Here is a 13,630-nt window from a genome sequence, read left to right as displayed (position 1 = left end):
CCACACAGGCCTCTGCACAGAGGTAGCAGCCACTGCTCTAAAAAGGAAAAAAAAAAAAGGTTATTTTTAACATTTGCGCTCTTTCCCTTTTCTGTCTTCTTTTATCCATTACCAGTTGTATGTACAGTTGGCCTCGATTGGATAACTATAAAATCAATACACGCTAACAATCGCAGCGTCCATATTCACTTCTGTAAACTCGGCGTCATATCTTCAGCGCATGCTGGTCATTTCGTGAAGACTGTTCACACTGGAGTCTGGTGGAGGTTGTATTTAAAATGTAATGTAAAGTTAAAAATAAAGTTTACTTCAGATGACATAATTAATTGATAAAGAAAAGACAAGAATCTTTTTTAATCCATTTTATTGAAATAAATGTTCAACGTCCTAAACTTGACACTCAGATGTTCCTGTAAAACAGAAGAGAAAGAAAAAATGAGGTTAGTTTCAATGATCCATACTTACTGACAAAACTTTCAGCTTTCTGCTCAACAGAAAAAAAATTGGTGTGCGTGTGTGTGGGGTGTTAGTACTACAAAGTGAGAGTTGTTGTTTAAATTGTGATAATTGCAAGATTACACTTAGAGCACATGTTTTGGTGCAACATTTTCCTGACAGTGTCAGTGTTTAGCCACTCAATGTTGTCATGGTTTAAAAAAAATAACAAAAAGCTTCACACATACCACATGAGGCCCATTTATTGTTGAAATGTAATCAAAAGAATTTTTAAATGTACATGCCCACCCGCCCAATACCACTGGATAGATTTTTTTAGTCATTCAAACTATTTAAAAATTAGCCAAAAATATTTCTTACTTTTAGTAACTGATTGTAGTAAGCTTTTCCTGTTAAAATCTTTCCATTAAGAGGCTACAACTTGCTAAAGTCTCAGGGTGAGCATTTTCTTTTTTTCCTGTAACCATTTTGCTACCTCTGTGTATTTTAAGCAGAAAAAGCATGACATAACACATGGAAAGTCCCTTTTAATGTAATGGGCTCAAGAGACCAAAGCTGAAAGTAATTTTAGAACCACAGCTAACGGTAAAACTACACAAAACCATGAGAACATAAAACTGTTCTTGAACAGATGAATATTTCAGTGTGAAATTACAAAAGTGTGAGATGGTTCAGTTCTTTTAAGATGCTTTGCATTTCAGGTTTTGTTAGTCTGTAGCATCTTAAAACAATTAACTGAACAAATACTATTAATACCACCTCAATTTATGACAAGTTCAAATGTCTGTGTGCAAACCTCGTTTTTTCCCTAAACTGAAATATAAAAAAATAAATAATACAGTCCTAGTGTTCCTTGAAAGAATGCACAGCACCCACCACTGTTAATGCCAGTTTTAGACTGAGAAATGAGTTGTAGCCATTTTAGTCAAACCTTATAAATGATTTAATACACATGCAATAAGCAAGTCTATATAGTTAATCATTAAAGGATATTTCAACTGTTTTGAGGAAAGATTATTAATTAATATTTTACTTGTAGATTGTTCTTTGAACAAGTTTAATTCTGACAGGATTGATGAACTAATGGCTAGTCTGACAGGAGGTAGGACCAAAGCACATTACTGCCATTTCAAAACAGCTTTCATTTCTAAACCCACTGCAGTCACACTCACATCAGACGGTTTTTAATACATAACTCAATGCTAGTCTTTAGAAAACTATCTTGGGACACTTACTGCAGGAATTTTATTGTATTTTTCCAAAACAACTGAACAAGGTGAAATTGGTGATGTAGAGGTTTTAAAGGTGGTATTTGAATGAACCAGTGTAAAATATTAAAAGACTCAAGTTGTTTTAGGAAGACAGAAATTGACTTGGGTATTTGCTCTGTTTGAACTAGCTGTTGGTTCATTAGTTCTGTCAGAAATGAAACTATTTTTCCAAACAGGTTCTTGAAAGAGCTATCTACAACAGATAACTGTTTATAATTTTTGCACAGAAACCCACTTTAACATGTCTGAACTATCCCCTTACAATGTCAATGCTAGAAACATAATAGCAGCCATCAGAGAAAATACGACTTTCAGCAATAACACTCAAGCCTTCAGGATGATACAAGCTAATACTTGATAAGAACATTCCCATACTTTGCAACAACGCCGTCATTCTTGGCCAGCCTTAAGATGGAGTCGTCAGACTCTCCCTGCAGGACAAAAACAGAACATACAGCTGCAATTTACCTGTATAAATGGTCATGTTAAAGTCAAGTCATATCTGCCAGAGTCTGCATTAATTTAATCACATTTTCCCAAATCTATAGCTCTGCTAACGAGGCGTGGCTAACAGCTTTACGGTCCTTCAGTATGCTGTGCAGAATGTCAGGGAGCAGCCAAGCCAGTAACTTGAATAAATTGCCAGGCCCAACAACAATTTCTGTTTGAAGCACATTGAAATAAACCAAGTTTAAATCATCTGTTCTATATTTGGGGTTGAGTTCATTTATAATTTGTTATTTGGGAAGAAAAGTTGTTTTTATGATCATTGACTACGACCAAAACTTAATAAAAAAAATAAAAAGGAAATCTATTTTAGTTAACATTAAAACAAAGGAGCAAGGCAAATGCCATTTGAGTGTGTCAATATAACAATGGATCTAAAAAAAAAAAAACTGACAGAAATTAGTTAGAAGAAATGTAACTTAAGAGTCTATATGTTATTCCATATAGACTAGGATGTGACATGGATAAGTACCTGAAAAAATGGCAATCACTTCAGTGTCATTTGTTTTTAATATTTTTGGTCAGACACTGTATACACCAGAACTTTCAACTTTACAACTTCATTTGTCTCAGTAAAAAAAAAAAAAAAAAAGTTACATTTTCTTTCACCTTTGTTCCTGTTACCGTCATTCCCATTATTGATCTATATGGGACATGACAAAATCCGTAATATTGTGATGCAAGGGAGCTCTGAAAAATTAGGCTGAGTCCTGCTACATTCATTTATCTGATTGCAACAAGACACTTTTTTTAAAGTCAAAAACAGATTAAGAAAAAAAAAAAAAGTTTTTTCTTCTCATTATAAAAAAGGAAAGCATGACACACTCAGTCTACTTGCAATGATAGCGTATTAGGGTGCATTCACACCAGCCCTGTTTAGTCCGCTTTAATCAAACTCTAGTTTGTTTGCCTGGTCTGGTTCATTTGATGAGGTGTGAATGCAATCGAACTTTGATGCAGACCAAAAAAGCAAACTCTTGTCCACCTAAAAACCTAGGTCTTGGTTCGGTTGAAGTGAACTCTGGCGCAGTTCGAATCCATATGTGAATGCAGGCGGACCAGAGACTGCTCCAAAATCAGGAAACTTACTATAGCACAGGGCCTTCTGGGTAAATACAACAAAACGAACGCACATTTCTACCAGTAGCAGGAGAAATGGCTCGGGGTCAGACAAATGTGAACCACACCAGCTCAACACTTAACAAATGTTGTGGTCTCCAATCGAACCAAGTCTAACAGACTATCAGGTGTGAATGCACCCTTAGAGTCACTCAGGAGAGGAAAAAAATGAAAATTATTATTTCAAAATTGTACCAGGGGTTGGACACTAAGGAAGGAGAGATGGACTTGTATTGACAGGTTGGAAAGGACTTGCAGGTTAGGCTTGTTAAAGATAGAAACAGTAATATTCTTAACAAGTAAGGAGAGTGTGGTGAGAAGATGGAAGGAGTACTTTGAGAAGCTGATAAATTAAGAAAATGAAAAGGAAAGAAGAGTAGAGGTCATAGAAACTGTGGACCGGGAAGTGAAAAATGTTAGTAGGGATGGAGTCCAGAAAGCTTTGAAAAGGATAAAGAAGGGGAAGGCAGTTGGACCTGATGACATACCAGTGGAGGGATGAAAACGTCTAGGAGAGATGGTAGTGAGGTTTTGGACTTGATTAGTCAGTGGTATTTTTGAGAGTGAGAAAATGCCTGAGGAATGGAGAAGTCTGAGGGTGCCATTTTTTAATAACAAGGGTGATGTACAGAGTTGCAGCAACTACAGGGGAATTAAGTTGAGAGTTTTGGAATCTAGACTTAGACAAGAGGTGAGAATTTGTGAGCAGCAGTATGGTTTTATGCCAAGAAAGAGCACCACAGACGCCATCTTTGTTTTGAGGATGCTGATGGAGAAGTACAGAGACGGTCAGAAAGAGCTTCATGGTGTCTTTGTGGATTTAGAAAAAGCATATGACAGGGTGCTAAGGAACTTGGAGAGGTTAGGAGGGAGTGTTACTGTTAAAAGTTTAATGTAAAACCAAACCATCATTGGCACAAAGACCAATGAAAAAGCCATGTTCTGTCATGACTTTATATTTATCCTGTGGTTTGAATCATTTAGTTTTAGGAGCCTCAATTTATCTTTTAAATATGCAACAGACAAAAAAGAAAAACGTTTTTCCATACCGTTTCCTTTGTGTCAGATAAATCCAGAACAGGAAGATACTAAGTGTACAGATTTCCTGTGATGTTTATAAAGTCAAAACATCTGAACACAACCCTGCAGATAGATGTCATACATATTCTTACCATCCTTCGAATGGGTCCACAGATGGCGTAGGTCTTGAACTGACCGTTGAAGCGACCAGTCCCTTTGTCAACCTGAAAAACAAAAAGCAAAACAAACTATTTTTAACCACTACCTAAAATTGCACTGAAAAGATCTGTTACTCAAATCACTTTCAGAACTTGTCCTGAATTGTTTTTTCCCGCTGCTGTAGGAACAAAAAAACCTGATACATTAGAATTAACTAAAAACAGCAGAGCATCAGGTCTTTGGAATTTACATGAAAATGCTAAAAACAAACTATGTGATCCATATCCCCAACAACACGTATAAATTGCGCAATATATTTGCTTAAAACTACGTATCATTCGCAGTCTTTCATTACACTCAAATCATCTTATGAGAAACTATGAAGTTATAGGCGTTTTGGTCAAGCCTTTGGAAAAAAACAAAAAAACAAATTTCAATGAAGTGCAATGGTGCAAAAGGCTCAAGCTCTTCATTCCTGCTTGTTGGTTGTGAAACCGAATATCTCAAGCATAGCTACATGTGACATTCTTCTGGGGTCTTTCTGTGGCCTGAGCTACAGATTCTGAGGCGGCTCCATCAGTGACGGCTGTGTACAGGAGTTGTTCATTTGCAGTGTAATGTAGAGTGTGTGTTTCTGCTCTGACTGCAGCAGGATTGCCAGTGAGTGATTTGGAATGGAAAGGGGCTCACAGCTGTATGCTGCTTGCTCAGGACAGAAACTGAAAAACCTTTCAGTGGTGCCAGAAGGGAAATATTAAAGTATCATACCAGCAGCTTGAAAATATTGTATTTTGAGAAGAATTATCATGGCTCAGAATTGTCTCCTTCAATAGCACATTATTATAGTTTATAACACATTGTAACCTTTAAATAATGTAACAGTTAAAAAAGGACCTCCTGCAGAACAGCGCCTCCACTTGTCTACAGTGCAGGATGAGCCACTGGCCTGAACTGAACTGTCCTCTACAGGCTGCTGTTGAATCATCATGCTCAGAAATACTACACATGTACATGTTTATATACTAACAATTTGCATCAACCGACCTACCTAAACCACTACTAAATGCCTCTAATAATCAAAGCACTAACTGTAGAAACAGCTTTACAGTTTGATTAGGAATCACAACTAGGTGACATTTTTGCACATATTTATTACATGCAAACACCACCAAATACCACAACAGGTAATTCATGGGAGAGACAAAAAGTCAAAAAACAGGCTAAATAAGTGTATTTTTCGGTCTATGAGGCGCACCTAAAATCCTTAAATTTTCTAAAAAAATTGGCGGTGCGCCTTATGTGTGCACTAAATTCCAAAATCTGTCCCTGACACAGGGACGTACGGTAATGTGTACAGTACCGGTACGTACGCTGGCAGCGATAAACCAATCAGAGAACATTACGTAATATAATACAATTTGGAGCTTGCCATCATTCCAGGAGGATTAAAAAAAAACTCCAACTGCTGGACGATATTGTAAACAGCGCATTCAAAGTGAAGTTGAGAGTGGCGTGGGAGCGATGGATGACCTACAGCAAACACACGTTTACTAAGACAGGGGGGCAGCGTCGGGTTAGTTACACCATCATATGTGAATGGATTGTGGATGCCTGGGCTAAGGTATCTGCTTTAACGGTTGTCTGAGCTTTCGCAAAAGCCGGCATCATTGCATTCCAACATGACATCAGGACATTCCAAATGATGGAAATTCACTGCAGAACTTGCAAATCCCTGAAATAGCTAATAGCAACATTTTAAACAAAAGTCTTGCAAAATTTGTTTTCACTCAAAGTGCTGTGACTTTTAGAATTTTAGCCCAGTACTTGTAAAATTGTATTTAAGGTCAGTGAGCTGTGGTTACCACCTTTAAGTTGACTCCAAAAGTTAATGGTAAATGGACTGTACTTGTACAGTACCCAACCAGGCTACTGAAAGCTTTACAACACAACCTGTGCCCACACAATCATACATCACTCTACAACATCTGCACAAAGCTAACCTGAATAAATTATTCTGTAGAGAATGATCGGTGCTTTAGATCACATTCATACACTAATGGGGCACACATTGGAGGCAATTAGGGGTTCAGTGTCTTGCCTGGGGACACTTGAACCTCCAACTATCTCATTGGAGGATGACTGCTCTAACCACTGAGCCACAGCTGCTCCTAATCAGTTTCAGAGGTACAATGATTGCATACTAGTTTCATTCAACAATAAAAACTGCCCCTTCACAATATTTTGGTCATTTTAATAGTTACAGATTGTCATATCTATCTGGATCAATTACAGAATGGAAAATAAATAATCTCTTTAACTGTAATACAGGAAGACAAAAATAAAAGATGAAAGTCAGCGGAAGCAGTATACACTGTTAAAGTATCACCATATGATATGCAGATCTACATTTTTTAATCTTTACCTCAGCAATGTTGATCTGGATGGAAGCATGGTCTTTGGCTCCAATGATTCTGTTGCTTGCTGAGCTGCAACAAATGAGAGGACATTAGTTTAAGTACCAGAGCTCTAAAGATTTGTCAATATCCAAAGTTATTTTTGTATTTTTAAATATAGCCTTGTGAACACAGAAAGACCTTTTCCATGTGGATACGAGGCTGAAACAAAACTAAAACAAAAAACCCTTATATTTTTTTCAAAAACTGTTTCCCCGTTTACACACAAGTATAAAGCACCAACGCAGGAACCAGATTGTAGGATTACCTATCCAATATTTGTATTATCAGTCGTGGTCAAAAGTCAAATGATTAAGAAATGAAGGAGAACACTAACATTTACTGCTTTTCTCAAAAAGCCATTTTTCTTTATGGCAGCTGAGCTGAACTCAAGGTTCCTCTGCACTTTCTATGTTGAAATTCCAGAAATTTCAATCAACTTTTCAGGTTTTTCCTTTTTTAAAATGTCAGAGCATCTATTGATTAACATTATCTGTATTTTTACTTAATTTTTTTTTCTTCCATCAAGTAATTGTTTTATTTTCTCCTCTGACAAAATATTTAAATATATCACCCTAAAATATGACAAAACTTTTTTCTTTCTTTTTCCAACTATTCATTTATTTATGATACACAGGCTTGTTAGCTAAATAATCAGGGATTAAAGGAATAAATTGTAAAAAATGAAAAATTGTGCACTTAATTATATTAATCATTGAGCCCAGACCTCTCACACAAGGTGGATATGCTAAGCATTGTTCCATCAGGTCACTGGAAGACTGAGCCGCCTGTGAGGGCTGTCGGATGGAGGGACCCACCGCAGCACACGCTGCTTATTGGCAAAAAACATTTGCTTTTACTTCAGTCTTTTAAAGTCTCCAAAAACATTAAAATTTGCTATTTAAAAAAAAAAAGTCACTAGAGGGGACAGAAATCCATTGTGACGACAGAACTTTAATCCCTGATAACTGAAGGTGCAATTTTAACTAACAAACAGGACTAGGTATTTCAGAACAACAACAACAACAAAAAAATCTCTCTATTCCCTGTTACAGTTTCAGGAAGTTGACAACCCTAATGTATATGAACCAAAGATGTTGATTTACATAGAACATGGAAAATACACAGTTTTTCTGAGCAACTTTTAAAATGGCAGATTTTTATTTTCTAAAAAATACAGCCGGAAAGCGTCTGAAAACACTGATCCTTTACATACTCAGTTTATCTTTTTCTATACTTATCAGACCTGGAAAAGACTTAGATCAAATTCCAGGCTTTACATAGTTGTAAAAGACACATTCATAAAATGGCCACACAGACAGTCTGTCTTTAAGCTACCTCGGACAGATTTGGATACTGAAATTCAGACATGTTTGACTGAGATTTATTCTTACTTATGCAGATTTATACAATTTACGTGAGTCTGTTCCCCTCACACACTACTAGATTTTTGTGACATCTCGTCATGCTGACAGCCCACCCCCCCAACTAGTACAGACTTTGCGTAACCAGGAATCATTTATATATATGCACACGCACACATTTTAGTTTAAGGATCACCCAACTCATCTACTGTTTAACCCTGTAAGGCCCAACGTTGCAAAATTACATCCCTTTTAGCTGTACCAAAAACAAACCTGCAAATGTTTTTTTTTTTCTTGTAAGACCATATTTCTATAGTCATTAGGTCTTGTTTAGTCCTGTAATGCTATTGGATGGTAAATGTGTAAATAGGTCTGATAGTCAGACCAAGTCTTGCAAACATCCTTGGATGAACATCTCGCGCTTTCACTAAAGTGGATATCTCAACACTGAAGTCAGTAAAATCCTGAATTATAGATGAATGCATACACCAACTTAGATTTCCAGCTTGTTATGTCTTTGTTGCAGACAGAGCACTTTTCAAATGTTCACATATTGTGAAAAGCTTACTACTACTTGAAATATGATGTATTTGATTAATTGCAATTTCTGAATTTTGTTTTTATCAGAGTAATTATGAATGAAAACATGAATTATTGTTATAGTATTTCAAATCCTTCCAGTAGTAAATTTTGATATTTTTCTGGGCTGTTTTTGCTCAAATATCGAAAGCCAGATACAGGTTGCGTAGGATGGTTATTGTATGGGTGTGGGGACAAGTGTGAATAGTCTTGATTTTATACTTGACGTAAGTGCCAAGTATAATTGCCTCCACCACTCGCTCAGGTCCATGAGTTGTTCACGGAGCCCTGCGTGACTCTGATGAGCCCTGAGGCTGAGCCACCTTCAGCTACCTGGAGTTAGCAGGATGTAGGAGCCGCAGCAGTTAAACATAACGAGTGGGTGGAGCCGAAATTCAGCTGGTGGCTTTACAAGACCGAATATGGTAAGCATGTTTTGTGCTTAGTGAAAATATTATCCTTGTTTAACAGTAAAATGGTGCTATTAAATTCAGCATTAGATAAGCACAGTACAGCATCTCTCTGTTTTTCAGAGTTCTCTGTTGTTATTCATTGGCCTGGAAGTGAGACATGTGTTGGTGCTTTGTTTGCACTTTTTCATTTATGTAAATGTAATTTATTTGTAAATGTGACTTGAATTAGGATTTAAATTAGTTGCAATCAATTAGTATTTATTTTAATTGTATTTTTGTTTAAAAAGGATTTCAAGTGCCTTTTTGTGAAACTGTAGTTGTGTAAATATTTGGCACAAATATCTTACAATATCATATAATAAATAACCCTATCTTCAACTTTCCTGTCAACTTTAATCTTTTTTTTTTTTTTTACTAAATCACTGTCGGGCTGCGATCGGCCACCTACCACCAGGCTTAGCCTCTTTTCTCGGGGAAACCCTGGGTAACCCTTCAAATACTGCATCAGAGGCCTCCTTTGACCTCATGGAGTGGAAAAAAAGCTTTTTCTAATTTGGGTTCTACAGGGTTAAAACAGTTTCACAGTACCCCACTTTAAAATGCTCGAAATTTCCCTTTAACACTCACCATTTGCGTGGGACGTAGAGGTCCACAAATTCACCTGCGTCGTTCTGCATGATTGATGGTTGGGCAGCTGGTCGCCAACTAATCTGACAAAAAAAAACAAAAAACGGTAATGCAGAGACTCGGGCGGGTATAGCTAACCGCTAAACATTTTGAATAACTGCGAGACTTTGTAGCCAATGAAACTCGGCTATTAAGAGCCACACATACTAGAAAGAAAAGCGTAAAACTAAAATACACACATGTAAAAGTTGCTTTAACAAAGTAGCGACACGAAGCGGACGGTTCGGTCCATGTGGCTGCTCACTCACTCGGTTACATCAGAAAATTTAAACCCACTTTCAGATTTTTGTCGCATCCAGAAACTAACTATGAGTACTACATCATGTTATTTTACCAAACGTAAAAAAACTCAGCGACTCTGTAAGGATAAAAATGGTATTTTTAACATTAATGTTCGAGAGGTGAGCACACTCTTACCGATCACAGCAAATGGCCGACAGGAAAGGAAGTGCTGCTGAACCGGAAACATAAAAAATCCGTACTGGGATGTTTTCGTTTTTGTTTCCACCTACTGGAGTTCATAGACATATACATCGACACCTCCTTGAGCGGGCTGGCCCGTTGCAGCGATACGTCAGAGCGTCCGCCATATTGGATGTGGCAGATTTCTGGCCGTCAACTAATAAAAGGAAATGGACTGAACTTCATAAAACATCGTTTTAAAAAGTGTTTTAAATTAATGTCTCTCATTCACCCATTCACAAATACTATGGAAAACAAACGGGCACCAAAGATAACTGTTGTAACTTTTAATGTGATTATTAAAAATTACTTGTTTAGTAAGCACCAGTGGCGGCTGGTGGAGTTTTCTCCAGGGGGCTTTAAGTCCAAAATAGACATATACCAAAACTTATACTAAGGTATCACACCAGTGTATTTACATGAATTAAAACAACAGAAGCAACATTATAATGTACATATGGGTGATTCTTTTTTTGCGGAAACATTTTGGCTTTAGGAGTTTTGAAAAAAAAAAAAAATTGTTTTAAGTTTTAAATATTTTGTTACAATACTGACATGTTTAACAATAAGAAATTAATAATGGTCAAGCTCAGGGTTGGCTAAAGTAATAATGACAGGCAGTTTTTTTCACCATCGTCTCTGAATGTGTTCCACCCTGTTAGGGACATTTACATATAGACCACAAATAGTTACACATGTAAATATTGATAAATAATTACTTTTTCTTAAAAAGAGTATGTCGCTTTTACTAAATAATGTTTTATTCTTGAAATTGTAACAGATCATGTAGTTACAAATTATTTATGTCAGTATTGTAAAACAAAAATGTTTTTTTTACCTATTATTACTGACAGCATAGAAAATATTGGTGATTTAAAAAACTTATATGTGCATTTATTGGTCTTCAATTCCCAACATGACACAGAAATATTCAGAGTACTTAATGTTTCTGTAATAATATTTAATAAAAACATATTTTCAAACAGGGTGGAATGGAACATCACAGGGTGGAACAAACTATAACAGGGTGGAAAATCAATGTCTCCAATTCTAAAATCTGATGATTTTCCTCATTGTCCTGCATTTTTGCCATATTTTCATATGGCAAAAACTCATGTAATAAAATATAACAATAATTGAGTCAAATTATTTTCCCTCCTAGATTTCCTTAAAAATTAAATATTGAAGAAACAAAACATGACACTAAATGTGTGTACATGTAACATAGCATTCCTCTGATCAGATAGAAAAAGTAATAGAGGGAACATGTACTTTATAAGAATTTTTTAAATTAAAACAGAAGTCACTGGGTTTGTAATTTATATAAAAATAATGGAGCACAGCACAAAAGCAAGTTAAGCATGGAAAATCTGTAGCCAAAAACATGTAACATGTAATCAGTAACAAAAACACAAGAATATAACACTTGAACATCAAACATGAACAAAGACCACTAACAACATTAACAAACACAAACCATCTCGTGAAGAGAGAGGAGTGATCAACACTACATGCGTTCTTCAATTAACCTCCATGTGGCAGGATCGAGCTGGAGATATCTTTTATTGGAGCTTTTTGGCTCCTCTGTTAGGCAGAGCACCTGGTTGTCATCATACCAGCTGATATCTTTTCTTGGGCTTGGCCAGTAGTACTTGTTGATACCTTTTTTATGGAGACAGTTCACTTCAATGTTCGCATCCTCTACCTTTGTGATGATGCCAGGGTAGTAGTCATAGTCATATTCAACCACACACCATCAACCGACCTGGTCACCTGTCTCCCAAGGCACAAGCATGTAGGACACATTTAGCATTTATAAGACTTGTTTTCTCCCTTATTTTTCAAAACTTTACCGGAGAAAATACATCAAAGCTTGTTTTATGGTGCGAGCACTCACTACGTCACATGTTCTGCACATACAATATAACGAAGATCAGATGTCTCCCTCCGATTAGAATTCAAATCCAAACATTTTACAGTTTTTTAGCATAAATTTTCTTAACTATTAACTATGAACTTATTTATTACCTTGTGTATGTAACTTAGTCATGTAATGAACTTATTACTGTCTTTGAATAAAAGGCAGCACACCCACGGCTCGACTTTTCAATCAGGCGAACTTTATGACAGACGGATGTGACATCAGCCCCCATGGCGTGAGTCGCACCCTCCCGCGGCAGGAGGGTGGAGAAATGCGAACTGAGCCAAGTAGTGTACTCAAGGACTTCCGGCAAGATGGCGATGGGGGCACACGTGTTACTCTGAGCTCCCTTCGTGCAGCCCTCAACCAGTCACATAAACTGGCCCTTCGCTCATCATTTCATCCACAAGGTAGACCCGAACTTCCTTGTTCTAAGTAAGGATGGGGGGAAAAAACAAGAGTTTTATGAAAGATGTCGGCCGTTAATGAGAAAGATTTCCCTAGTCTGAAAAATGCTGACGCTGCTAAGCTAAACATGCCTAACTATGCTGCTCCTGCTGCCAGCTCTGAAACACAGATGGAGACATCAAAAAATGCCTCCGGCACAAGACGACAACTGAATACAAATCCAACTAAACTGCCACCTGCTAAAAAACAAGCCACTGAGACTGAGGTCTCCTAAGCTGCCGTCTTAGCAGCCATTAAAAGTCTGGCTGGCAAGATGGACGACTTTGGAAAACAACTAAAAGAAAATTCAGATATGTTTGCTCACATCACTCTCCAAGTGGAGCAGAACACACTTGGCGTTGCTGAGTGTAAATCTACAATGGAAAACATTGAGCAGAAGTTTGATGTAAATAAAACAGAAAACGCAACATTGAAAGAAAAACTCCTGGAGGCTGATGGAACCTGAGGCTGTTGGGCCTCAAAGAGCAGGAAGGAGAAAATCTTAGAGAAAAGGCAGAACAACTTCTTTCAAAAATCTTACCGCAATGGGCAGACCAGGCAGGAGATGTGATCGATACGATCTACGGATTGGGAAAAAAAGAAGAGGGATGTACACATCAGGTCATCCTGCAGTTCACTAGGAGGCGTCATCGAGACACAGTCTGGAAAGTGACGAAGAATTCAGCGGTTTGCAATGAACAAGGTTTGCGTTTTGCTCAAGATTACACCAAGGAAGACCGGCTGGCAAGAGAAGAACTGTGGCCTAAGATTA

The 13,630-nt window shown here is 37.2% G+C and overlaps 1 protein-coding gene across 2 annotated transcripts; it reads right to left on the bottom strand.

The window, feature by feature from the left end:
- Positions 1-347: 347 nt before the first annotated feature.
- Positions 348-10,522, bottom strand: rps21 (ribosomal protein S21). 2 transcript variants are annotated; one of them, XM_017439467.3, is made up of 6 exons: positions 10,446-10,522; positions 9,969-10,051; positions 6,955-7,018; positions 4,526-4,597; positions 2,103-2,158; positions 348-410 (listed from the first exon to the last, which is right to left on the bottom strand). In XM_017439467.3, the coding sequence occupies exons 2-6, from the start codon at positions 10,016-10,018 to the stop codon at positions 401-403; spliced, it is 252 nt and encodes an 83-aa protein (XP_017294956.1). In that variant the 5' UTR covers positions 10,019-10,051; positions 10,446-10,522; the 3' UTR covers positions 348-400. The 2 variants fall into 2 exon arrangements, with proteins under 2 accessions (XP_017294956.1, XP_037833032.1); XM_037977104.1 differs by having other exon boundaries at positions 9,969-10,046; positions 10,446-10,487.
- Positions 10,523-13,630: the final 3,108 nt, after the last annotated feature.

The sequence above is a fragment of the Kryptolebias marmoratus genome, linkage group LG8 (assembly GCF_001649575.2).
Source record: "Kryptolebias marmoratus isolate JLee-2015 linkage group LG8, ASM164957v2, whole genome shotgun sequence".
NCBI classification, from domain to species: domain Eukaryota; kingdom Metazoa; phylum Chordata; class Actinopteri; order Cyprinodontiformes; family Rivulidae; genus Kryptolebias; species Kryptolebias marmoratus.
This window is presented reverse-complemented; position numbering and strand designations above follow the sequence as displayed.

Coding starts and splice junctions, on each gene's coding strand:
- rps21 (XM_017439467.3), bottom strand. CDS start 10,018: ATGCAGAACGACGCAGGTGAATTTGTGGACCTCTACGTCCCACGCAAA. Junction 7,019..9,968: donor CTCTACGTCCCACGCAAATG/GTGAGTGTTAAA, acceptor CATTTGTTGCAG/CTCAGCAAGCAACAGAATCA. Junction 2,159..4,525: donor GTGGACCCATTCGAAGGATG/GTAAGAATATGT, acceptor TTTGTCCTGCAG/GGAGAGTCTGACGACTCCAT.